General features: G+C 36.8%; 3 protein-coding genes across 3 annotated transcripts; all 3 read right to left on the bottom strand.

Moving 5' to 3' along the window:
* Window positions 1–59: 59 nt before the first annotated feature.
* prnpb (prion protein b) lies at window positions 60–3300 on the bottom strand. Its single transcript, XM_042732393.1, has 2 exons — window positions 3200–3300; window positions 60–1997 (listed from the first exon to the last, which is right to left on the bottom strand). Exons 1-2 carry the CDS (start codon window positions 3226–3228, stop codon window positions 62–64), a joined length of 1965 nt encoding a protein of 654 aa, XP_042588327.1. The 5' UTR covers window positions 3229–3300; the 3' UTR covers window positions 60–61.
* Window positions 3301–4036: 736 nt separating this feature from the next.
* Window positions 4037–14205, bottom strand: si:dkey-81j8.6 (serine/threonine-protein kinase 10). The gene is made up of 17 exons (XM_042732392.1): window positions 13871–14205; window positions 12161–12325; window positions 11777–11825; window positions 11544–11693; window positions 11393–11465; window positions 10982–11176; window positions 10729–10903; window positions 8334–10124; window positions 8123–8253; window positions 7924–8047; window positions 6622–6801; window positions 6403–6532; window positions 5249–5373; window positions 4966–5151; window positions 4765–4890; window positions 4564–4677; window positions 4037–4477 (listed from the first exon to the last, which is right to left on the bottom strand). The coding sequence occupies exons 1-17, from the start codon at window positions 14018–14020 to the stop codon at window positions 4352–4354; spliced, it is 3990 nt and encodes a 1329-aa protein (XP_042588326.1). The 5' UTR covers window positions 14021–14205; the 3' UTR covers window positions 4037–4351.
* Window positions 14206–16211: 2006 nt separating this feature from the next.
* Window positions 16212–24502, bottom strand: letm2 (leucine zipper-EF-hand containing transmembrane protein 2). Its single transcript, XM_042732391.1, has 11 exons — window positions 24166–24502; window positions 23108–23177; window positions 21857–22295; window positions 20747–20890; window positions 20408–20545; window positions 20114–20317; window positions 19600–19719; window positions 19160–19279; window positions 18368–18475; window positions 18169–18234; window positions 16212–17493 (listed from the first exon to the last, which is right to left on the bottom strand). Exons 2-11 carry the CDS (start codon window positions 23152–23154, stop codon window positions 17440–17442), a joined length of 1440 nt encoding a protein of 479 aa, XP_042588325.1. The 5' UTR covers window positions 23155–23177; window positions 24166–24502; the 3' UTR covers window positions 16212–17439.
* Between the last annotated feature and the right edge of the window lie 579 nt (window positions 24503–25081).

The following is a 25081-nucleotide window of genomic DNA, read 5'->3' as shown; positions in this document are numbered from 1 at the left end:
ATGTATATATATATATATATATATATATATATATATATAATTTTATATGTTGACAGCACTACTAAGGGCCACTAAGAAGCATAAAGAAAGTAGTGAGTAACAAAAGCACTCCAGAGACACGATGTCCATTGTGGTTATTGGAAGGTCTGAAAATTTTTCTTCCCTTTGTGTCCTTGTTATGTTCTTTCTGCTTCTCCGTGAAGCTCCCAGAGTAAACCAAGTACAACTCAACACATTTCCGAGATTTCATCTGCTCAATGAGAGCTGGATAACCAATCTGCATGATACTCACTGTATCATCATCATCCTCACGAACTGCAGCAGCCTTTGGATAATCACTGACAGTCATAGGGAATGTGGTGTCATTCACAGCTGCAATGTCAGTCAGTGGCTCGGCTCTTTGAATGTTTTTGCGATCTGCGGAATCTGTTGTGTTCTGCTCTTTTAGAAGATCTTTTTGCTTCATGCATGTGCTCATGTATTGCTCATATGACTGAGGGTTAGGCTCATGAGCCTGGGATGGTTGCTTTGATGTGTAGTTGGGACCTCCTTTGTTATTTCTGTCTTTAGAATGAGTCTCTTGACGTGAATACATATAGTGGTTGTATTGACGTTCCTCCTGAGGGCTCCTGAATTGGAAGTTGGGGCGTGGAAAGTTTCCAATCCCATAGCCTACAGCCATTCCTGCCACTGCCCCAATGCCTGCAGCTAGCATTGCCTTTTTTGCGAAGCCTTTGGATTTAGCAGAGGGACCATAGCCCATGCTTTTCACTGTATTGGAGAAAGGGGAGCCACCCGTTCCAAACCTGCCACCTCCAAAGGAGCCTCCATAACGTGGACTGAGGATCCTATTATTGGGGTTCCAGTTGGGATATCCCCCTCCAATGGAAGGGTGTCCTCCTGGGTATCCTCCTGGCTGTCCTGCAGTTCTTACTGGGTAAGATCCACCTGCTGGATACCCACCAGGGCTGTACCCACTTCTACCTGGATATTGGTTAGAGTAACCCCCTCCTGCTGGAATCTGGTTGGGATATCCTCCTGGGTTAACACCGCCTCTTCCTGGATTGGGGTAGCCACCAGCTGAAGGATAGCTACCACCAGCAGGATAGGTACCTGCTCCAGGATTTTGATTGGGATATCCTCCTGGGCTGGATCCCCCTCTTCCCGGATACTGATTTGGGTTTCCACCAGCTGAAGGATAGCTACCACCAGCGGGATAGCTACCTGCTCCAGGATTTTGGTTGGGATATCCTCCTGGGCTGGATCCTCCTCTTGCCGGATACTGATTTGGGTTTCCACCAGCTGAAGGATAGCTACCACCAGCAGGATAGCTACCTGCTACAGGATTTTGGTTGGGATATCCTCCTGGGCTGGATCCCCCTCTTGCCGGATACTGATTTGGGTTTCCACCAGCTGAAGGATAGCTACCACCAGCGGGATAGCTACCTGCTCCAGGATATTGGTTGGGATATCCTCCTGGGCTGGATCCCCCTCTTGCCGGATACTGATTTGGGTTTCCACCAGCTGAAGGATAGCTACCACCAGCGGGATAGCTACCTGCTCCAGGATTTTGGTTGGGATATCCTCCTGGGCTGGATCCCCCTCTTACCGGATACTGATTGGGGTTTCCACCAGCCGAAGGATAGCTACCACCAGCGGGATAGCTACCTACTCCAGGATTTTGTTTGGGATATCCTCCTGGGCTGGATCCCCCTCTTCCCGGATACTGATTTGGGGTTCCACCAGCTGAAGGATAGCTGCCACTAGTGTCTCTACCAGGATGCTGCTGATTGGGGTAGCCTGGGTTACTTCCTGCAGCAGGATTGGAGGGTTGCCTGGGATAGTTAGATTGGGTCTTGGTCCCCTGTGATGGCTTATTGGATGGCTTCTTGGAAGGGGTGCTCTTACCCCCTGTCTTTCCTCCTGATGAATTGTGTAGCACTGCCATCAGAACCAAAACAAGCAGTGCAAGTTTGCATAACTGCCCCATTTTGGTCCTAACAAATTGAGACACACTGAGTTAGTTTAAACTTGATATGCACACAATTCAGAGAAATAAGCTTACTGAAATGCAAATGCAATTTTACATATTACAAGACAAGAGCCTAATGGACACTGTATACAAGAGAGAAAGAACATTATTAATACATTATAAATTATATTTTTCCCAACATTATAAATACTTGTGGAAGTGATTGCTGGAATACAATGCACTTTAGGCATTTATTAGAGATCTAAAAGATCCATCATATTGTTTGGAATTCATTAAAATTGAACACTAATGGAGGAACTAATAGTTCCAAAGCACTAATGGAGGAACCTTTAGCATTCAGGAATTTCACAGAGATGAAACAAGAGAGTAATGGACAGGAAAGTATTCCTGTCAAGTAATATGGCCCTTCAGCACTTTCAACTTATCCATTTGGTGTCCATAACAGACTTTGGGAGACTGTCTTGAAATGAAAGATACTGTAAAAGCCTAAAGTAAGCAAACTAATTATATTATCTTTGATGTTGTACTGCTTCAAACATAAGCACTGAAAACACAATCAACAAGAGTTACTGTACATAAAACATTTTGAACGAATAATCATTGCTGCTATTACATGTTTGCAACATTTAATATGTAATATCAATGTTGCATCATGTAATATCAGGAATTTCATGTTTGGTGGTTTGGACGTTAGACCTTCTTCTGTTATTAGCATACATCTTAGGCATTTTTCTTTGAGTAGAAAGAAAAATTTATATATCATTTTAACTTGACATATGGTTAAGATTTACAGGAATTTGTCATTTTTAATAAAATGAAAGGTCATTTAAATGGTCCGGCACTATGACATTTTTTAGCTATATTTCAAGTAGGGTCTGATTTAAAAAAAGGCAGCAATAAATTAGTATTCCTAATTATATGAACTTCAAGTTACATGACAAATTACTAAAATTTTTAACAAACTATTTTATTGTTCAGTTGTTATTAAGCCCTTTTTGAAGGTTAGTATTTAGATTGGGCAATGGGTCATATGTACATATAAATCAGGGTTTACCAGAATAACATTTTAATGCATTAAATCAAATAAGTATTTTCAGTTTAAATGACCTTTAATATTATGTTCCCGTTTGTTGTATTCAATTCAAATGTCACATTACACGTTTTCATACGTCCAGATGTTTAGTAATATGTAAGCATTTAACTTACCATAAAGAGGTTGCTATAGAAGAACACATCCCTTCAGCAGCTCAATAGAAATCATGTTGACTCCAGACAAGAGACAGATATTGCTCTGGGGTGTGGCTTTATGTAATCTTTCTTTATGTAAAAAAAAAAAAAAATTCTCTGCTGCCTTACAGACAGCCCAGGTTGGTGTGCATGACCATGACTATTCAAAAACTCTCACACATCCAGAAGAAATACAATCTGAATAGACTCTTTGTCTACAATAGTTTAAAAATTTTATTTACACATGACGTTTCATCTTCAGGCTACAAGATACACTTACAGAGGAATTATGACTAAGCAGATTTTAAACATATTTACAGAAATACATAAACTCCAGACAAAAAATATTCTGCAACTTAACCCAAATGTCCATATATTCTGTACATATAATGGGTGTGTGTATGTATGTATGTATGTATGTATGTATGTATGTATGTATGTATGTATGTATGGGGTATATATATATATATATATATATATATATGGCTGGTTGTCTTTTCTTTTTTTTTTTTTTAGGGTTAATTAATTTGGAAAAACTACCAAAACACTATATTTGCTACTATTTTCTATGAAACAACAATTTAATTAATTGAACAAACTTTGATAATGTTGTCACATTAAATGGAATAACTTGTCATGATGGGGCCATTTTTGAAAAAAAAAAAAAAAAAAAAAAGAAAACTATTTAATAAAATGTAAATAAAATAAATAAATAAATAAATAAATAAAAGCCCACTTTTACAATATAACTGTATTTGACAACTAAAATAATTAATAAAGTAATTGTAACTTACCCATGTGACAACTAGCCCCATACAAACACACACACACACACACACACACACACGTACGTACATACATACATACATACATACACTTCTGTTCAAAAGTTTTGGGTCGGTAATAATGTTTTTAAAAGTAGTCTCTTACCAACGTTTTTTTCAGCAAAAATACAGTAAAAATTGTTATAGTGTGAAATATTATTACAAATTAAAATAAACATTTTATGTCTTTACTGTCACTTTTGATAAATTGAATGCAAAAAAGTCAACAATTTCCCAAAACCTTCAAAAAGTAGTGTACATATACTGTTTATAAAGACATTGGGGTTTAGAGTATTTCTTAACTTTGTCAGGAAAAGCTTAGATTATGGAAGAACTTTGAACGGCGAGCTGCATGCCGGTTTTCCGGCTCACTACTTCGTCTTCTGTTTCCTTCCTTTTCTCTACGTCTGCGAGCGAGGTCTTCCTCTAACACCTGAACATAAACATACAACAGTCGTCATGTTTTTTCCCCCGATTAAAAAGCTTTAAACCTCTCATTTTTACTATTCCCTCCAATACCTCTTTTCTACATGCAAGCTTATCTCTCCATTCGTTGAGCTCCAGAGTGTGTTCATCCTCCAGAGCTTTGATCTTTTTCTTCTCCATGTCCACAAGAATTTGGAGCTTCTCATTCTAAAATCCAAACACAGAGACACTGAGAACCACATTCTCTCAACATGGAAACACTACAAGGCTGTTTCCAAGTTGACACTGATGTACCTGAAGCTGCTGTAGTTCAGCTGCACTGGCATCACATTGTTCCTGCACCACATTCAGTTGCTTCTCATGACTCTCTTGAAGACTCTGTCTCTCTTGCTTCTGTCTTGCCTCCTCCTCTGACAAGAACTGAGAGGGCAAACCAGTTTTATTAAGTATAGGTTGAATTTGCAACATGTTGTTTTGTTTCTTCTGAATCCAAACCTGTGTGAGACGTTGTCGCTGCTCAGGACCACTCAGACCTTGCTTTCTGAGCTCCATCTTGAACTGATTCAAACAGGACTTTGCTTCAGCTTTTTGGGCCTTCTGGAAGGATACTCTTTCCTGGGCCTGCAATGACTTCTGTTCCTCCAGTAGAGCTTGCTGGAACCGAGACGCTCTCTCCTTATCCTACCATACGAGAGAACAGAACCACAGAAGACGGGTCAGTATAAGGTACAGAAAAAAAGAAGATGATAATGCTTTTGGAGGTTGCTGCATAATTTACCTTGTTGTGTCTCTTGGTCAGCTGCTGTCTTTGTAGGGAGTACTGCTCCTTCACCTGCTGTTTGAATAGATGGTACTTCTCCTGTAGATGGCGCTGTTCTAACTCCCAAATCACTGCCTCACGAGCGAGAAGGAAGGAAACAATATGTTTAGAATCACATACTACCAAACCTTCTTCTATATACAGTATGTGTACAAAGCACACTATTTATTTACTATTACAGTGCTCAGTACATGCAAATTTACTGTACACATAAAATACCAGAATGACCTATGGAGGACATTTTACCACATTAAAAATAAAACAATAAATCAATTATGAATTTATTCATTATAAATGTTATCATTAAAATAATTTCTCAAACTGAAAAAAATAAATAGATCAATATATAAATATTTAAATTATTTTACTTAATTCTTTTTGTTGGTAATATATATATATATATATATAAATATATATATATATATATATATATATATATATATATATATATATATTAATATATATATATATATATATAATTCCCAATAAATAATTTCCCAAAAACGTTTTATTTAATTAATGTTTAAAATGTCATTAAATGTAACATCAAAATAATAAATACATCACTTTTTAATTTCACAATTCAGTGCATTTTAAAAATTGCATTTAAAAATGATTTATCCGTTTTTATTTGTTGTTACATTTTTATTTTGGAATTACAAATTTGATTACTGATTCTTTACATTTTTCAAACGGACAAATGAATGCAATTTAAAATAATATAATATTTGTATTTAAAAAATATCTATGAATTTATTATTTAGTGTTACATTTAACTACATTTTTAGACATTGATTTGTCATACATCTAAGAACATTTATTTGCAAGTTTAAGAAGCTATTTATTAACATTTTTATTTCTAATTTAATTAACTGATAACTTATTTTATTTTATGTGGGACTCTTGGTTCAGATTATTCAGATGTTCTTTACACTAAGATAAAAAATGTTTATTTTTAAGAACTCTTCATGAAAAGGTTGTTCTTGTTTGGCACTATTGTGAAAACCCAGCTTCTGGAACCTTTATTTTTAAAAGTGTATTTTAAAGATTGATAAACTGCATGATTTTTGTACAAATTACATATTAAATTCGTGCATCTGTGGCATATTTACCTCGCTTGAGCTGCTGAGATTTGACAGTAATCTCCCACTCCATGGAAGCCACCTTCCTCTTATGTTCCTGAACGCCTTTCTGCAGAGCTTCATTCAGCTCCTGCTGCTGCTTCTGCAGGAAGCGCTGCTCCTAAAGCAGAAATAGTCACGCATGAGTGACTGTCTTCATGTGTTTGAGCCTAATGCAGTGCAAGTGTGGGTAAATGCAGCAGTCCGTACCTCTTTAGGGTCCGCTTTCAGTGCACTGCTCCTGCGGCTCAGCTCTTTCTCCTGCTGGGCCTTGAGTCTGCGTGCGTCCTCCCTGAGACGGGATGTGTGCTCAGCCTCCATCTGACTGCTTTGCTGCTGGTACTGTTTCTCAAGTCTCTCAAGCTCACCGTCATAGTACTGCTTCTTGCTCTTCAACAGGATAAACATTCAAAAAACAAACAAAGCATCTTTATTCAAGTGCTCGTACTTATGATTACGAATATGGTTAAGAATAATCACATCATGCAGCTTATTGAGGAGACTGTGCTAATACATTGATCATACTTACAATTCAGTATTATTCCTATGCTATTATAGTCTTTTGAATTAGCTTTAATTTTTTATATTTTGTTTTCATTTTAGTTTGTTTTAGTCATTTTGTATGTGCTTTTGTCATTTTTATTAATTTTTTATATTTCAGTACAATATTAAAAATGTATTTAAAAAAATGTTTGGGGTTTACTTTTAGTAATTTTTGTACTTCAACTTAAACTTATGTCATTACAGTTATATACAGTTATATATAAATCTATCTATATATATATCTATAAATATATAAATCTAATATTTAGAATTTTATTTCAATTACAACAAAATGTAACAGTTTTAGTTTAGTAAACAATAAAAAGGCAAAAATGCTTTTTTAGTTGACATTTTTCCACTTGTGTTATGCTTACAAAATTACATAATTATTAATTAATTGATTTATATTAAACAATATAATTATAATAATCAATAACATTATTTAAAAATGTAAAAAAAAAAATAATAATAATAAAAAATAAAGAGTTCATTTGCAAAAACAGATAACTCTGTTTTTAAAAATGTTCAAAAATCAAGTTGTTGTTGTTTTTTGTCCTGCATTCCAATCAATGTTAGGTTGTTTTGATTAAATAATAATAACTAAAAAAAGAATACAGCTAACTAAGACAATAAAACACAATAAAAACATAATTAAAGAAAATTTATAAAAACGGAGTTATCTGTTTTTGCAAATAAACTCTTCAAATAATAAAACAAATACTTTAGTTAATTTAGGAATTGTACATTAATGTACAGTATGAAAAATTGCTAAATATAAATTTTGAAATATGCCTTAGAATCTGCTTTGTAAAAATAAGCCCTTGCATGTCAGCGTAACATTAGTAAAGGTTTTTGTATAAAGGGCATGTTATGTACTTCGGTCAAGAACCTAAATGGAAACATTTCTGTTTTTATAGCACATCTAAAGTTGTTAACTGAGGCCAAAGGGCTTTGGTGCTTGTGGCTTACAGTCATCTCTTGTTCTATGTGGCGGAACATCTGCTCTCGCTGCTGCTGTAGCTTCTGCTCAAGCTGGGCATGTTCTCTCTGCTCTTCTCTCTGCAAAAGTTTCAACGCGTGCAGTTCCTGCCGTCTGCAATCACCCAAGAAGTTAGGAATTGACACGTCCATCCATCCAAGTCCACTATAAAGCATAAAGACTCATTACCTGTTGCAGCGCAGTTGTTGCTCCTTCATGTCTCCCTCACTAACCACTTTGGAAGTGGTGACACTGATCTCACGACCGTCCACCATAAATTTACGTGTCCTCTTAACGGTTCGCCTGCTTGGGTGCAGTTCCTGAATTAATACAAAAAGAGAACAGTTTGTACATGTTGAATTTGCCTGGTGGTTTTTAGCTAGACGTTTTTCAGACTTACCCCTTCAATTCCAGGAGACAGACTTTCAGTAGGGGAAAGAGGTGCAATAATGTCTTCATTAGATTCCTTAGGTGTGGATCCATTAGATTCATGAGGTGGTATTAAGTCTACATTTTTCAAGCCATTTGCAAGTGGCCTTTCTTGCTCATTTTCATCCTCTTGAACTGCAAACATCACTTGCCTTTTCAACTTTGGTCCAGAAACATCAACAAGAAGCTTTGATGGCTCTTCTGTAACGTTCTGTATACTAGTATCCATGTGAAGCTCTTGTTTAGGTTCTTCAGAATCTGTCCCATCTTCTTTCTTTTCAGAACAGACTTCTGTTGGACTTGTTCTGTCTTGATCACCAGCAGTACCAATGATGATCTTTTCTCCTTCAGAACTGGTGTCTTCTTGATTTTGACATGGTATCTCTGCCATCTGTGAACCAGTGGTCATCTCATCTTGGGTTGGTATTTCTACCTCCTCGTCAGATTTTCTTGTGCTCTCACTGTTTTGGTTTCTTGAGTCTAAATCTTCATGTTCAACATCTTCCTTGTTGGATGAATGCTCCTCTTCCTCTGTTTCTGTACAAAGATCTTGGTCTTTTTCACAGCTTTCCTCTTCCTCAGACTTTTCATTGCTTGAGTTGACTTCTTCATGGCCTATCTCAGTAGTAATATGCTCTTCCTTGATCGCTTCATTGACATCCTCACACTCGACCTTCATGGTAATGTCATCTTCATTGGCGGTTATATGTTCTTCTTTCACCTCATCAAAGTCCTTGCCATTTTCACTGATTTCCTCTTTTGTTGCATCCACCGTTCCTCCATCTGTCTCCAGTTCTCCTGGTTCTTCTACATCTTCCTCGGTTCTTCCTTCAACAGCATCATTTTCTGATGGTTCGGTTTTCTGTTGTGCTTTTTTGAGGTCAGAAACTTCTTCAGGAACATTATTAGAAGGCATCTCTACAGTTAAGATTTTGTTTATATCTAAAGCAGGAGGAGAATTGCACGTTTTCAAAGGACAGGCCAAATTAAGGTACTCATATTTATAATTTCCCTCATTCTTTTCAGGCCTTTTAGCTGCTGGTGTTTCCAAACACAAAGCTATGATCGGTGTGCTTTGTGGATGTGCTGTGTCTTCGTTGATAATAGCAGGTGTTTGGAGGGATTTCCAAAATGTTTGGTCGTTGTTTCCTGAATCATCAGGCTTCACATTTTCAGTGTCCTCCTTTGTGAGATCTAGTGTTTCCTTTTCTGAGGAATCTGTTGGTAACTCTGTTTGTGGTGGTGTGCTTGAGTGGTTTGAGGTCCGGTTTACCTCCTTGTCAGTTTCTACTTTAGCTTCCTTGTCTTTGGTGTCAGCAGCCTCATTAATTGGAGCATTACCTAAGTCAGATGTTTGCTCCTTCAGTTTGTCAGTGCTTTCACTTTCTTTGCCAGTTCCCACAGCTGCACTTGAAACATCTGAGTCCTTATTTCCTTGAACAAGCGGACTGTCACCCCAGAATCCAGATTTACGACGGGAGCCTCCAGTAAAAAACGAGAGGAGATTTCCTGGAACCGAGAGGCGTCTTGACCTCTTCTGAGCTTTGTCTGTGGCCTGGGAAGCCCTGCGGGTCACTTTAACCTCAACTATTGGCTCGGAGTCTGTGGGAGATTGAGGAACAGCATCTGGAACAGAGCTTTTCTGAGGGGTCTCAGGTTCTTGTGGTCCTTGTTCTTCAACTGCTTGTCCTGGTTGTGCCACTGTTTGCTCTGACTCTGTGGCGATCATCTCCTTCGCAGGACATTCGAGATCTAATAAAGACTGCAGATGAAAAGATGCAGAAAAAGATGAATTAATCTGTGTACTGCTACACACAAGGATTATGTTTGTTTGACAAGTCCAAGACATTATCACTTGGCACGGATAACACAAAAGAGCATACACAGCATACAGTGATAATGAGAGACACAGAGGAGACCGTTGACAAAGGAATTATTGAATTAAGTCATTATTTTTGTTTTCTTTGCTTACAAAAAGTGTTCCCGTCGCTTCATATAACTCAGATTACACGTCTGATGGCAGATGGTTTATTCTGACGATGACTTTCATACCTTTTATGCACCTTGATACTGTTATTTACTTGGCAGTCTATGGGACAATCACAGGCCTCCCGGTTTTCATCCAAAATATCTTAAATTGTGTTCCGAAGACAAACGTAGCTTTTACGGGTTTGGAACGACATGGGGGTAAGTGATTAATGACAAAATTTCATTTTGGGGTGGAGTATCCCTTTAATATCAATTTTGAAAACAGTTGTGCTGCTTAATATTTTTGTCGAAAATGTAATACATTTTTTTTTAGGATTCTTTGATGAATAGAAAGTTCAAAATAACAGCATGTTTTTGTCATTGGCCTATGTATTTACCTCAGCCTCTATGACCTCAGTGACCTCTGCTTTGGCCTCAGCGATGAGTTCTTTAAGGGCTCGTCCATCTCGTCCCGCATAAGAGAAAGGATGGGCCATGAGCTGTTGGGCTCCCCAACGAGACTCTGGATTCTTCTGCAAGGTTCTCCGTAGAAAATCTTGGAAATGCGATGACCTGATGGCAAAAATCAAGATACCGCTTAAGCCTAAACCCCAGCAGATCTAGAGAGGGGATGAGGAAGTGGTGACCCACCATTGGCGAGGATTAGAGAGTGTGGGTGGTGGAGATTTGGTGATCTTCAGCAAGACCCTCATGGGGTTGAGAGAATGATGAGGAGGCTCCATCTCAGCGGCCTCAATTAAAGTGATGCCCAGTGACCAGATGTCAGCTTTAGTCGTGTAGGGATTGTCCTTTGACGTTTCACACATTATCACCTCAGGTGCCATCCTTGAAAGACAAAATATTATGATCTAATGTTCTTTGGCAGGAGGGTTGTATTAAGTAAAGGAATCACTATAAGTGTAATTTAATTGTTTCTTTTTATGAGGTACAATAGGTATAGTTTACCCAAAATGATAATTCTGTCTCGTATTGATCTGTACAAGTTTTTTCCATCAAATAACATAAAAGTGAGTAAACGATGACAGCGTAAGTGAGTCTCACCAGTATGGAGTTCCAATGAAAGTTGATCGTTTTTGGAGGGTGTTGTCGTTTTTTGCAGACACACCAAAGTCAGCTGTATGAAAGAGAACATAAATAGATAAAGCACAGACTGTATTTAGACTAAAAATGTGAGAGGACAGTATATCTGTACCTAGTTTGACTTGTCCATCCATGGTGAGCAGAATGTTGCCCGCCTTCAGGTCTCTGTGTATAATGTGATGCTGGTGCAGGTAAGACAGAGCCTGCAGAGACTGACAGCACACCTCACTGATCTGCTGCTCTGTAAGGCCACGCTCCAGTTCTGAAACACACGCAGTATGGATAAATTATGATAATGCCTTACAGATACTACCATAAATGATTGAAAAGTGTCAAATCACCCACCCAACATGATATCATCCAGAGCGCCTCCAGGACAGTACTCGATCAGGATCTAAAAAGACAAAGCATAAGATACGCTAAAAAAATTATAGTCAAGTTACTGTATATAAGAATGTGTCTTTATTTATGCAGTTTTGTATGGAATAACGCAATATTGTGATGAATTATTTTAAAAGTTATTTTCCCCAACACTGAAAAAAAAAAAACTCCCAAACTTGTAAAAAAAAAAAAAAAAAAACATTGTTTTTTTTTAAGCTTCCAATATAGTTTTGTATTTATAGTCCATATAAATAAATGAGGGGAAAAAGACTTCTGGTTCATTTTTAATAAACATTAACTCTCGACACATTCAAGTGTAGCTGTAGCTGGGGGAAAGATGTTCCTTACCCACAGCCAGTCCTCAAAGAAGATGGCATCCAGCAACGAGATGATGTTTGTATGGCGACAGGATGCTAGGATGTCTATCTCAGTGATGTAGTCGTCCAGCTGCTCTTCACCGCGCACTTCAATCACTTTAACAGCTGCCAGGACTCCCGTAGTCTGATTCTGTGCCTGTGATCAGCAGTTTAATATACTATAACACTTGCCTTTGTCATTTCTAATCGAAGTGCAAGAAAGTAATCAGAAGTTATGAAAGCTGGGAAGCAGAACTTAACAGCTGTACAGATGCAGGCCATGATGCAAAAAGATATACACACTGCAAAGATGCTGAAAGCTATACAGCGGCAAGGTGCAGTTCATTTTCAGAAAGCTAAATGCAGAAAGAGAGGTTAATATGAGCTTGAAATCGCTAACAGGAAGCTATCTTTGATCTTTCACATTTTGGTTTAACAGGAAGTTGCCTAACCACAGTGTAGCCCAAAACCCCCATTTTCTGTCACCCTAGAAACCTATAAATAAACAAAGTGCATGTTTTTCATAAAGCGAATTGTTACATTTGTGCTTATTTGTTTATTTAAAATAAAGCTTAATGAATTGTTCAAATAAAGTGTTTTCTAGATCTATACAGTAAATATTTAGGTAGACTCCATTAAAATGGATTATCTACAAACTGCTCCATTTGTTTACACATTATGCATATACATGTGTTCATTATGTAATGTAGTGACATCACAACAATGATCATGTTGACAGTTTAAACCACAAATGATGTATCTCCTCATCCACAAACATCCGGTACTCCCCTGCCGTACCCTTATGGTTACTTTTGAGAACCAAATAATAACATTCTAGGAATGTTCCCTGAAGATTCTTTTTGGAATCAAAGACTTTACAGAACTTTCTGGGAACCAAAAAAAAAAATGTTCAGAATTGCAAGTTACATCATTACACCAGTAATTGGCGTTAAATGACGGAGTGAATCACTGAATCGTGCACTCAACCGATTCAAAGAAGAATTCCTCATAGACTTCGTTTGGAACTGCTGACGGAGCAAAAAAACGAAATAACTGGCAATATTGTTTCTAAAATGTGAGTTACTCTATAGTAACTATTTGTTTATTGATATTTTGTGTAAAGAATCGCATTTGCAGTCGTGCTGCTGTTCTGAATTTCAGCATCTGTGAATCGGCTGTAGGCATTCGCGAATAATATTGTGAACAATAGCACTATTTTCTCACCCGTTTGATATTTATATGTTTATGGATATATATTTGTTAGTTAAACGTAGATTTATTCCTTAAATAATATCAATGGGGTCAAACAGCGTGATAAAACAATTATCGTTTTTAAATTGGGAATCATTCTGTATTCATTCTATTAACTTTGAATCATTCTTGTCCTTTAGCATGATCATGAAATGTTGAATGAGGCAGATTGAGCAAGAAACAGTTATTCGCAGAACTGTATTTGTCACTTTAGTTGACATGCAAGTCTGAAGAGGGAGGGATTTCCTTGAAATGACATGAGATTAGATCAGGCTATACCTCTTTAAAGGCCTAGACTAGTTTTATTATTTTTATCTTTTATTTTTAATCTTAATTTCTTTAAAACCCTTAAAACAGTTTGAATTAAATGACCCGAGATAGATATATTACAAGTGTGTTCTGTTACTTTGCATTTAACAGAAAACTGAACCTCATGATTTGAACCCCTTACCTTATAGACCTTCCCAAAAGCTCCATCTCCCAGTTCTCCCATAGTCTCCCATGTCAGGTGTGGATCCACATCCCTCTTCAGATTTTCGTAGTGCCGAACTCGCTTTTTCTCCACACCCAACCGAAAGATTCGCATCAGGAGGGAGGTCATGGCTCCCTCCCTTTAAATTCACCCCAACTCTTTAAGAAATCCCAGTTCTTTTCAGTCAGCCGGTGGTCCTCAGAACCCCTACCCAAACTAAAAACAACACAAAAGAAAACCGTCTGAATCTCTCCAAGACAAAGATGCTTTTGATTGCCACGTCGCTCCTCATGCGCACCTCAGAGCACGACAGGAAGCTGCAAGTAGCAACCACATCCTTCAAAAATATGGGCCACAATAATGTGTAGGACGCGCACCTCGTCTGTAGAGATGTTCTTAGTTTGTGCCATCTATTGTAGTGTGTTTTCAGCAGCCATAGTGCCATTACTTGTGTAAGAAAGCATAATGATTTAGATAAACAGATATGAATGATTGGTTTCAGAATGAATGTGTGGTGTTCTGTTTTACAGAAAGGCAGATTGTTCTGTGCAGTAATATGTACTGTGTTGACATGGCCCTATTCTCACTAATGGTTTCAAAACCAAACTTTTTAACAGTGTTTTAGGGGATCTCCAAATTGTACATACTGTACACCTACTACATTAAAATTACCCACTTTGTCAAATTTTGTAAAAAAAAAAAATATATATATATATAATGAAAAAAAATCCATCATGAGTCTTGAAACAGGTCATCAATACGATTTTCCACTGTTGGCTCTGTTTACTGACATGTGTAGGATGACCTGAGAGATGTAGTCCTAAACTTTAACCACTAGATGGTTCCCCTTTCACATATTTAACCTTGTAAAGTCTGCCATGAAATAATAGTCTGACTTATTTTATTTTATTTATTTTTTTATTAATGGAACATTTATTGAACCATTTTAAAAACTCTAAAAAAAAAATGTATGAATTTGTTTGTATATATACATATATACATATACATATTTTTTCATATACATATAAATTTTTTCATTATATATATATATATATATATATATATATATATATATATATATATATACATATACATATACATATATATATATATATATATATATATATATATATATATATATATACATATACATATACATATACATATATATATATATATATATATATATATATATACATATACATATACATATACATATATATACTTTTTTATGACACCAGTTTTTTTGGTAGTGTCATTTTTGATACATTAGGCTTTTATGGCGCATATAGTATGAGAAAATGGAGCTCTATTCTATAGACACAGTTATGTCATTGATTTATTTGTCACATCCTCCGTATAGAAGCACTAGGAAAAGGTTGTGAGAAATGATCTTAAACATGCAGACCCTCAGAATGATCAATGCCTTGTCAGGTTTTCATGGGAGACTTTAAAGAAGTTAAGGAGTCTTGTGACCAGCCTCATGTAACTGTACCAGCATGAGCAGTGTAATGCTCCACTGAACTAATCTGAGGAATGAGAATTGGGATGACATTCCTGCTAATCAGCTTGTTTAAATAGTCTTAACTAAAAACCACTGAGAAGACATCTCCAATCAACCACTGAACAGCATTCCAGGGGAATCACTGGCTGTGCATACAGTCAAAGTACATGGTGGAGAACCATGGTGAGGCTTGCATACAACTATACAATACAAATCTATTGAAATTGTTAAGTGTATTTATGTGATTTTTATTTTTTTAAACAAAAACTAAATACTACAGAGACCGAAAAGAGACATAGAGATGGAAAGAAAATTATATTGAAACGCTGTTGCTCTTCCGAAAGTTTTCCATTCCTTGAGAAACCATGCGACCAAATGTAAATGAGTGTAAAGTAATGAGTGCAGTGAAAAGCTAAAGTTTTGAGACTGAATGTAAAGTTTTAGGGGAAAAAAAATTTCCTCCGATTTCACATATTTACCATCACCATCTCACTTAATGTGCAATATGCAAATTTATTATACGTTTCTTTTTTAAAATGAGGGCTAGATGAGTGTAATTTTTAGTTTTGGTAAATATGCTAAAAAGAAAATGTGTTAAACATACTTAATAGGTTAAATTAACATTAATAGTTTTGTAAGTTAACATTGACAGCCCTAAAAACTGCATTTTATAAAATTTAAATTGTCCACGGCCACCTTATCAACTCAATTTGAAAATGCCTGGTAAAATAACCAATTTTGGAAACAAAAACCAGTATATTTGTTCACATTACACTAAATAAATTGGGGTAATAATTGGGATGTGTAACACACACATTTAAAAGAGGTATGACCATTGAGCACCTTTACTTTTTGACTGTACAGTACAAGATGGTACACTGTTTAATGCAATAAGAGGCAGTTTCAAACTTCTTTCAAACTCATTTTTCAATTTTACACAGTTGATCAACATAAAAAAAAAAAGTGCACCAGGACAGAATGGGAGAGGGCAGTTTAAAGACGCAACCAATTCAATTAAGTTTACAGTTGAGTTAAAGGCAGGTTATGGGATAAACAAAGCAAATATATGAGGGATTTAATGCTTTTTAAATAAAAATTTTACAGTATTTCCATACTATATTGTTTTCCCTCCCAGTGGTTTATCCAGTGCAACATGCAACGCAATAATCCAAACAGTATGTGAATCAAAAACAAACATTTGTTTCAATATTTTTAACCATAAGTGGAACGTAAACTTTATGACTCTAATAGTCATTTAGATTTTCCACCAAGGAAAAATTTCAAATTACTTGAAATGATTGAAAGGGGGACACAGCAGATTATGAACAAATTCAACACCACGTTTATTTAACTGCAGAGTCTGCCATAGGCAGGCCTGGCATAATCGCTACACCGCTAATCACATCTCTTGAGGGAGTGAACGTAATATTCCCTTAGAAAAGGGAATTTGAAATATTCGAATAAAAAAATACCCACATACTTGGCCATTTACAATTCATCTGCCAACCTAAATGAATTTAGGAATGCATATGCTTTCCTCATATTAAAATATGACTTCTTTCACCTTCTAGCCCACACATATGACACGGCCGACTGTATAAAGCAGTAGCACTTATATAATATGCAGGTACTGTACATTTTATTTACACATTTACAAAATGAAGTTTAGCAAAGAGTGGCAAGTCTTGTGAGTTCCTTATTTCCTGGATGGACGGAGTTGATTTTCTTTTTACATTTCAAATTTACATTATTTGTCAAAACTTAAGGGGATTGGAGATGTAAACATGTCGGATGTCAAGCTGGAGTGATGTCTAAATTTTAAATACAATTTCCCTCCTTTTTGTGGACCAGATATCGATGGAGGATGTGATGCGACTAGACCATCAAGTCCATATGAGAGGTGTGAGAAGGCAAGGCCTCTGAAATCCTAGACTGTGAGAGAGACGCTTCTTCAGCAGAAGCAGCAGCAGTGGAGGAGGCCAGACCTGAACCTCCACCCTCTTCTCCAACAGAATAAGGTGACTGAGGAAACATGGAGCCCCTCTCACATCCCATTGGCGCTTATCTTGGACTTCTGTGACAACTCTGCCTCTTTAGCCTGATGGGACAGAACAGGTGGGGGTGAGTGTGTTAATATCCAGCAGCTACAAAACACTACTCCCATAAAAAAACGAAGAAGAAAAAAAAAAAAAAAAATAATTAAAAAAATATCATAAAATAATATACACATGTAAATATTTCCAAAATATATACTGTATGTGTGTGTATTTAAATATACATAATAAATACACACAGTACACAAACATATTATGTAAACAAAAACTTATTTTGGATACAATTAATCATTTGACAGCACTAATTACATCTATTTTATAAAATCTTTCAATTTAATATTTGATTGAAATTCTAAATTCATGCTAAAAAAAAAAAAATTACGATGAAAATACAATAAAATTAAACCACTTAAAATAGTACAACTACTATGCAAAATCTTATTTTAATATTTAATAGAAATTTTAAATCCATGCAAAAAAAAAAAAAGCAATATAAAATGAAACCTCAAAAAAAAAAAAAAAAAAAAAAATTATGAAACCTACTCTTTAAAATATTTTAGAATTTTTTTATGGTTCTGAATAAAACCATTGCCAACAACATAACAGTCAAAGTACACAATACAACGTACTGTGCAATAGTCAAAGTAATCCTTCCAAAACGAAATGCAATAAATACACACATTGAGTGACCAATACAATATCTTATTTGGCACACTTACATGTATTAACTGAGCTTCAGGTGATGGCATGTCCAACCCCCTGGGTTTCTCCAACAATTCTTCAGACTAAAATACATAAAGTGTTAACAATATCTTGAATTTAAACTATTTATAGCCATCACTTGTTATACAATGGCTGACATCCTGGAGAATCCCTTGAACACTGAGAGATTGAGAGATTGATTGATAACATTCCTACCTTTCTGTCTTTGATGACCGGAGCAGAGTCCACCAGCACCTCCACTGAGGAGGACAGCGGATACTCTTTGGCTGTGGTTTCGGCCTCCACTGGAGGAGGAGTGGCTTTCTGTGACACGGACATAAAGAAGACCATTACATATGAAACCATAACAACCATTAACAGAACAGAGATAACATATCAGCGCTCACTGAGGCAGTGACGTGCCAGACTGCATTTCTGCCCAGTTTAGACATCAACTGTTCAAAGGTAATCTGATGCCAAGCACTGGGGTAAGTTTTTTTAAGCAGAAAGTAAACAGGCACATAGACTTTATGAATTAAACCAAACTTTGTCAGCTCTAATAGGTAAATAAATAAATATTTACAACCTGTTGCACAAATGTATTCTGTATGCATGCTCTCTGGATGTTTACAGAATGCATACTGAATATTTTGAAACCAATTTTACGTTATATGGAACAGATGAGCTGGGTATATTTGGTATATTTTGGATAGTCTGAAGGGATAGTTGTGGAGATATACTATATGATACATTGGTAACTGGAGTTTAATTCACTACTATCATTCTATATACAGTATCTGCTCAAAGTTCATCTTTAAAACAAACTAATGATTTAACAACAATGGTAAACGTAATCTTTAGCAAATCTCAAAATGAACAATTTTTTTATACTGTACATTATAATGTTGTGATGCCAAATTCACTAGTAACATTTAGAGGACTGCATTTTAAACTGTAGTATTTTTTAGAAATTTATTATGACAAACTAGTATAGAATTTAATTGTCACCTCCAGTTTTGGCACCGGTGGGATGACTGGAGTTTTAGGAGTGAGGTCCGTCAGGTACATTGCACGGGACAGCAGCAACAAGGACGGTGGGACGTTCTCTTTCAAGTGTAGGTCCAGCCACTGAGAGAGAAAGAATCCAAAAAACAATTAAGAATTTATCAATGACTCAAAGCATACAGTCACATGTACAGTAATGTCAAAACAATCAAAAATATATCTGTCACACCACAAACGCAGAGTAACAGTGACAACACCACCCTGTGACAAAAGGAACACAATACTCAGTAGGCACAAGCTGGTAAATATAAGAGGACTGTTTAATGTCTGTTGTTTGTGTCACACTTTCAATTTGTCTACAGTCTTTGGGTGGAAAACAGTCATAAATATCCTCCAGTAGGCAGTTTTACAACCTAGCCAGGCTGGCCTGTGCACACACACACCTGCTGCAGCTGCTGTCGGAGCTGATCTGTGGTCAGACCCAAAGATCTCATGCCGCGACTCCTGCAGGCAGCCTGGAGCTCAGCTACAGTCATAGCAGCCACACCCTCCTTGGCGATCATCTACAGAGAGACACGAAAACCGAAAATCATGTGTATCTAACATCTAAGATAATCGAAACATATCAAACCCAGAACCCAGACTTTAAGGCCTAAGTTTTTTACAGTGAGAGTTGCCTTTTTAAAATTGCATAACAATTTTAGCCACCTGCTGCGCCTCGCATTTTTGTAGGAGCGCAACAATCAATGATGTTTATTTAGTGCATGTTTACATAGAAAAGTAATAGAAAACTAGCATAGTAGGACGCAAAAATGCATTCTTTGTGAGCGGCCCGTAATTTTAAGACGTATGGTTTAGTTACCCATAAACCTAGAGGTCACAGCAACATGTCAAGTCATAAAATCAACTGTAAAACTACTTTAGAGGGTCAGTGGCAGTTGTCTGGTTTTGTCTCACCTCATCGTCGGTCTTGATGGTGCGCAGCTGCATCATCAGCTGGAAACGCAGCAGGTTATTGGTGCCGATGGGCTGCAGCTCCAGCAGTTTGCACAAGGCCACCAGCTGCGGCCGCTCCAGATGCTCCAGCGTCAGCTCATCCTCAAAGAGCTTGGAGAACTTCACAATGTCTTTAGTGCTGGGCTGTTCACCGGTGTGCCTCACCTATAGCGGACAAGTTAGAAGCGTCAGTCACAACCAGAACAGTTTTAACTATACATGATATAGAAAAATGGATTTGATTATTGAACTCACCTGTTGCACGTAAGTCGAGAACTTCTGAGTCTCGTCTCCAACAGCTGCTTTATTCCTCCTGGCCATCTCAGCAATGGTCTCCTGTAAGAACTTGGCCAGCTCTAGTTTAGCAGCAAGTCCCTTCTTCTGTTTTTCCTCCTATCAGTGTAAAGTAGACAAATTCAGATGTTTCATTAGTCATAACTCAACGATTTTGGCCAACTTTTACAACTTCATGAAAAGTACTACTCAGATTCTTTGAGAAATAGTTTTATGAATCCTTTACACAGATTTCTTATGCTTCCATTTCGTCATTTAGGCTGCACTTTTGCTGTTGTTTAAAATGTAAGCTTATAATACCTTCTTGGACTCTGTCTCAAATGTAGAAGGCAGCATTTCTGGAAAGAGTTTGAGGAATACGGGGAGCAGAAACTCCATGAAGGGAACGATGACAAAGACCATGAAGGGCACAAGCCGGAACAAGTCGGCACATGTCCGCATCAGCTGTGGAGACAACGGGACAGGTCTTATTCGTCCGTAGTCAAACATAAAAGCAATATGGGTAATAAGAATAGCATTTCTGGCCTAATCCAGCTGTACTTTCTCTGAGGTGTTAAGCTTTTTGGTTATGCAATTCTGTTTGCGTCACATTACATCATTACAGGATTATCACACATAATTACCTTTTTATAAAACTCAAATCCTTCCTGTTTACATACATTAATAACTTATGACACATTTTCCTTTGTCAAACTACTTACATCTTATATAAATAACAAAAATGCCATGGTTATACCATTATTTTGGACACTGCACCTAGGTACTACCAGGAATACTACGTGAGTGAATATTGTAAACAAAGAACTACATTATACAGTATATAAAGAAATATCACCATAGAAATTTTTATAAGGGTAGATAGAAAAAACATAATATTACCATGCTTCTTTTTGTGTGGACATGACACCATGGTAATAACATGATGAAATATTATGGTTGTAATATTACAATTTTGGACATGTACTACAGTAGTTCAAATGGCTTTGTAAGAGACAAGTTATTTATTTTAAAATACATGTAAATTTAATAATTGTGCATTTTAATTCATTGTAAAAGTGCAATATAATATTTAAATCATTCTGAAACATTAGAAATAAAAGCTCCGATAATACCACTTAAATGATGTTTTGACTTTAACATTTTTGTTTCCAGTTAATTTCGTTAATAAACATTTTTAAATATTAACTAGAATATCAAATACTGGAATATTATAACTTGAGCTCACATATATATCATGGAGATGCAAAAGAAATAACAAATCAGATGTATAGGTACCACAGGTATTATTTAAATTAACCTCAAGTACCATGTAAATACATTACAAATCTGATAATGATATTTCTCTATATCAAACTACCATGGAATTAATATCCAATACAACCACTCTACCGCGGTAAACCCAAAACATACCCTCCTCCTCTCCCTCCGGGTGAGCTGCTGCCCGTGCAGTAACCTCCAGACCATCCTGGCCGCGATTTTGGTGTCAATGCCCAGAAGGCGGAAGCCATGATAGTAATGCTTGAGCTCATCCAGGACTCTCTGTCCCACGGACTTTCTTGGCACTGCTGCTGGTGCTGCAGGTGGTTGAGTGCCAGAGGCGGCAGGGACAGGCTCACCCTTGACAGGTTCAGGGGTGTCCTTCACCTCTTGAAGCCAAGCACAAGAACTGTGGAGGGGACGTGCAGCTATGCAACCAGGGCGGACGAAGCTGGATGTGTAACAGGGATACAGCGGTCTGGGACACCTGGCTGTGACAGCAACCCGGCTGAGGAACTCTGAATGGTAGCGTATGCATGCGGTCGATGAGAGTGAAGCACAACCTTGTCTTTTAGAAAGCAAGTAGGATCCCCTGGAAGAAAACCAGAACTTTGAGCTTTGATAAAGAGAGTATTTAGAATGTTAAAGCACAAAATAAAATATTTAGGCATGTTCAAGTTTCTGTGCTCTAGAGCAGTGGAGGCACCCCAACACTGCACGTTTTGCATGTCTCTTTAATCAAACACACCTGATTCAGGTCATCAGCTCATGACTTCAAGACCTGAAATTGGTGTGACATGCAAAATGTGCCTCCAGGACCAGGGTTGGGAACCACTGCTCTAGATTACTACAGAAAATAATTTCAACATTCTTCAGTTTGTAAAAAAAAAAAAAAAAAAACACATTAAAACTGTTTACAGTAATGGTTGATTAAGCCCTAAGATTTTTAAAATATATGTTAACATGAGATTAGTGTGATAAAATCACTTACTAGCCTCGTCTTAAAGCTAATCTTTCAATCCTATCCTGATCATGTAAAGCCTGTAAACCCAGTGACTTTATAATAACGTGCAAAACAATATGAAAGCGAGCAACTATTTACATCAGGAATTACATTAATTAGCCTGGAAAAGTATTCCTATCACTAAAAGACAATTTAGCTAAATTATTTAGCCAGCTACAGCTTGCATATATTTAGAATGCAAGAATTAATGTGCTTTAACAAAAATGCAAGCTTTCCATTTCTGGTTTTAAAGCCTCCATGAAGCATTGCAATTTGGGAACACTGCAAACTATTAATATGAAAAAATAATACTTTATCAAATAATATTTTAAAATAATAGTACACTTTGAACTGGACAAACATTTGCATTTTTGCACCAGTAACTTGGATGATGACCTCACCTTGATCTTGTTACAGCTAGAAGCACCTGTGAGCTAAAAACCGCCATTTTCGTACTTTAAATCAGATGTCCTGTAAAGAGAAATAGATGCAATGTAATGTAACTGTGATGCAATTAGATTCACACATATTAGAGACCTATAAAATCTGATTAAATGGAGGATTTTTGAGGAATAATCCTCTTTATCACTGTCCCGATATTCATGAATAAATAATGCACACAGATTCACAAACAGATACAGATACACAAGTAACTATACTATAAATTTGATTAAGTATTTGTGAGGAATAAGTCCTGTTATTTTTTGTGCATATTTGTTGAGCTTATATTTGTTATTATGTAAGTATGAATATAAGTAGCTGTATTGATGAATAGGAAAGCACGCTCGTCATGGATGAAACCGGTCGCGAGCACTGCACAAAACAGAACACAAACACAGAGACCTGTCAAAGTCATAGGCCATATTTAACGACAATATAAGGAACGTTTCATTTCACCCGAAAGTTCGCCTCAAATTACAACAGGTAAATTGTTTAAACGTTATATCATATTTATGGCCCTTATGACAAAGACCACGTAATTATTAAAGTGCTATTACTTTATTTTATGCGTACGTCAACATAAACTACAGTATCCATTTTCTATTATAACTCACTGGAAGTTTAAACTTTTTATACGGCTTAATTGTTATATAAAAGTGGTGCGAGTAAATCAAAAGGGTGAAGTTTTTAATGACAGGCGCAGAAGGCCACAGGCGCCGCAGATATAACGTTACAGCGTCTCAAAACACTCCGCATTCAATACCAGCACAACTTTACATATATTACAGAGGCTTTTCTACGGATACAGTCGACACGACATCGATCAACTTTAGAGAAAAGCAATCGGACACGTCTTTTGTTTTACTTTCGTTGATATAAGTTACTACTAACAGCGAGCGGTGGCTAACAGTTAACGTAAACGGTTAAGAAGCAACAGATGAAAGCCAAAGGTCTAAAAAAAAAAACAGATCTAGTATTTAACAACTCGAAACACGATTAAACATCTAACGTTACCAACCTGTCGAGCGGTGTGACGGCTGTTAGGCTGTAATCATTGGGTATGATGTCAGATCGGACGACGGTGGAGAAAAATGTCCGGCTCGACAGCGCTCCTCCTGCAACTGAGGGTCAGATTTCCTCGGAGGCGATGGTACGGGTGAAAAACTGACCTTTTGCAGGATGAGATACTCCATTCACGATGGTATGTCGCTCCTTAAGTTTAAATCTAAATGGGCATAAAAGTTAATACATCCGTGGTGATGTATTGTTGTGATTGGATTTGAAGCGGATTGTCTGGTTGCCTCCGGTGCCCCAGACCGTCCTACAGAGGAGGATCATCCGATGACGGTTGAGACGTGATTGACAGCCATATAAGCCAATGAGCGAGCTGTACGCACTAGTGACGCTGGACGGGGCGGACAATGGAACTTCCCATGACCTCATCCGTGATGATGAGGGCAGATGAGCGTCCACACCTGCTGATCTCAGTTCAGCTATAACTCAAAATTGTCATGGCAACAGGCGAAATTACAGTGCCCCGAACAGCGGCGGAGTAACAAGGCGTTTTATAAGGTTGTTATTAGACACTTGTGCAGACGATGGCGCTATTATTCAGTTTAACTTCGTTTGAGATCCACAGGGAAGGAACATTGTACCCTAATAACATTGTTTGTCTTCTTATTTACATTTTTACTAAAATATAATGTTTATGAAACGCCCAGAATAATCAAACAATTGCTGTAATGTTACACTGGTAATTATTATTTCTGTAGGCCTCATTTAATGGATAAAGCACATGTTAAAAGAGTATATAATTAATGTGGGTTGTAAGTACTATTTTTTGACTATGTTTTATCTTCCTGTATCATCTACATTTAGTTTTATCTAGCTTTATCCATATAAAATATTGTTTTTATTTTTAATTTTACAAACAT

Source organism: Cyprinus carpio, chromosome B10 (assembly GCF_018340385.1).
Source record: "Cyprinus carpio isolate SPL01 chromosome B10, ASM1834038v1, whole genome shotgun sequence".
NCBI classification, from domain to species: domain Eukaryota; kingdom Metazoa; phylum Chordata; class Actinopteri; order Cypriniformes; family Cyprinidae; genus Cyprinus; species Cyprinus carpio.
Note: the sequence above shows the minus strand (reverse complement) of the source record. Positions and strands in the feature narration are given on the sequence as shown.

Bases quoted from the DNA above. Each gene is read 5' to 3' on its own strand.
- letm2 (XM_042732391.1), bottom strand. From the start codon at position 23,154: ATGGCGGTTTTTAGCTCACAGGTGCTTCTAGCTGTAACAAGATCAAG. The intron at 19,280-19,599 runs GTGTGTGTGTGC...TTTCTCTCTCAG, and splicing joins TCCGACAGCAGCTGCAGCAG to TGGCTGGACCTACACTTGAA. The intron at 18,235-18,367 runs GTAGGAATGTTA...TATGTATTTTAG, and splicing joins CGGTCATCAAAGACAGAAAG to TCTGAAGAATTGTTGGAGAA.
- si:dkey-81j8.6 (XM_042732392.1), bottom strand. From the start codon at position 14,020: ATGACCTCCCTCCTGATGCGAATCTTTCGGTTGGGTGTGGAGAAAAAG. The intron at 6,533-6,621 runs GTACGGACTGCT...TTTCTGCTTTAG, and splicing joins TGAAAGCGGACCCTAAAGAG to GAGCAGCGCTTCCTGCAGAA. The intron at 4,678-4,764 runs GTACATCAGTGT...TTTGGATTTTAG, and splicing joins CTGAACTACAGCAGCTTCAG to AATGAGAAGCTCCAAATTCT.
- prnpb (XM_042732393.1), bottom strand. From the start codon at position 3,228: ATGTGTTCTTCTATAGCAACCTCTTTATG. The intron at 1,998-3,199 runs GTAAGTTAAATG...TCAATTTGTTAG, and splicing joins TCTATAGCAACCTCTTTATG to GACCAAAATGGGGCAGTTAT.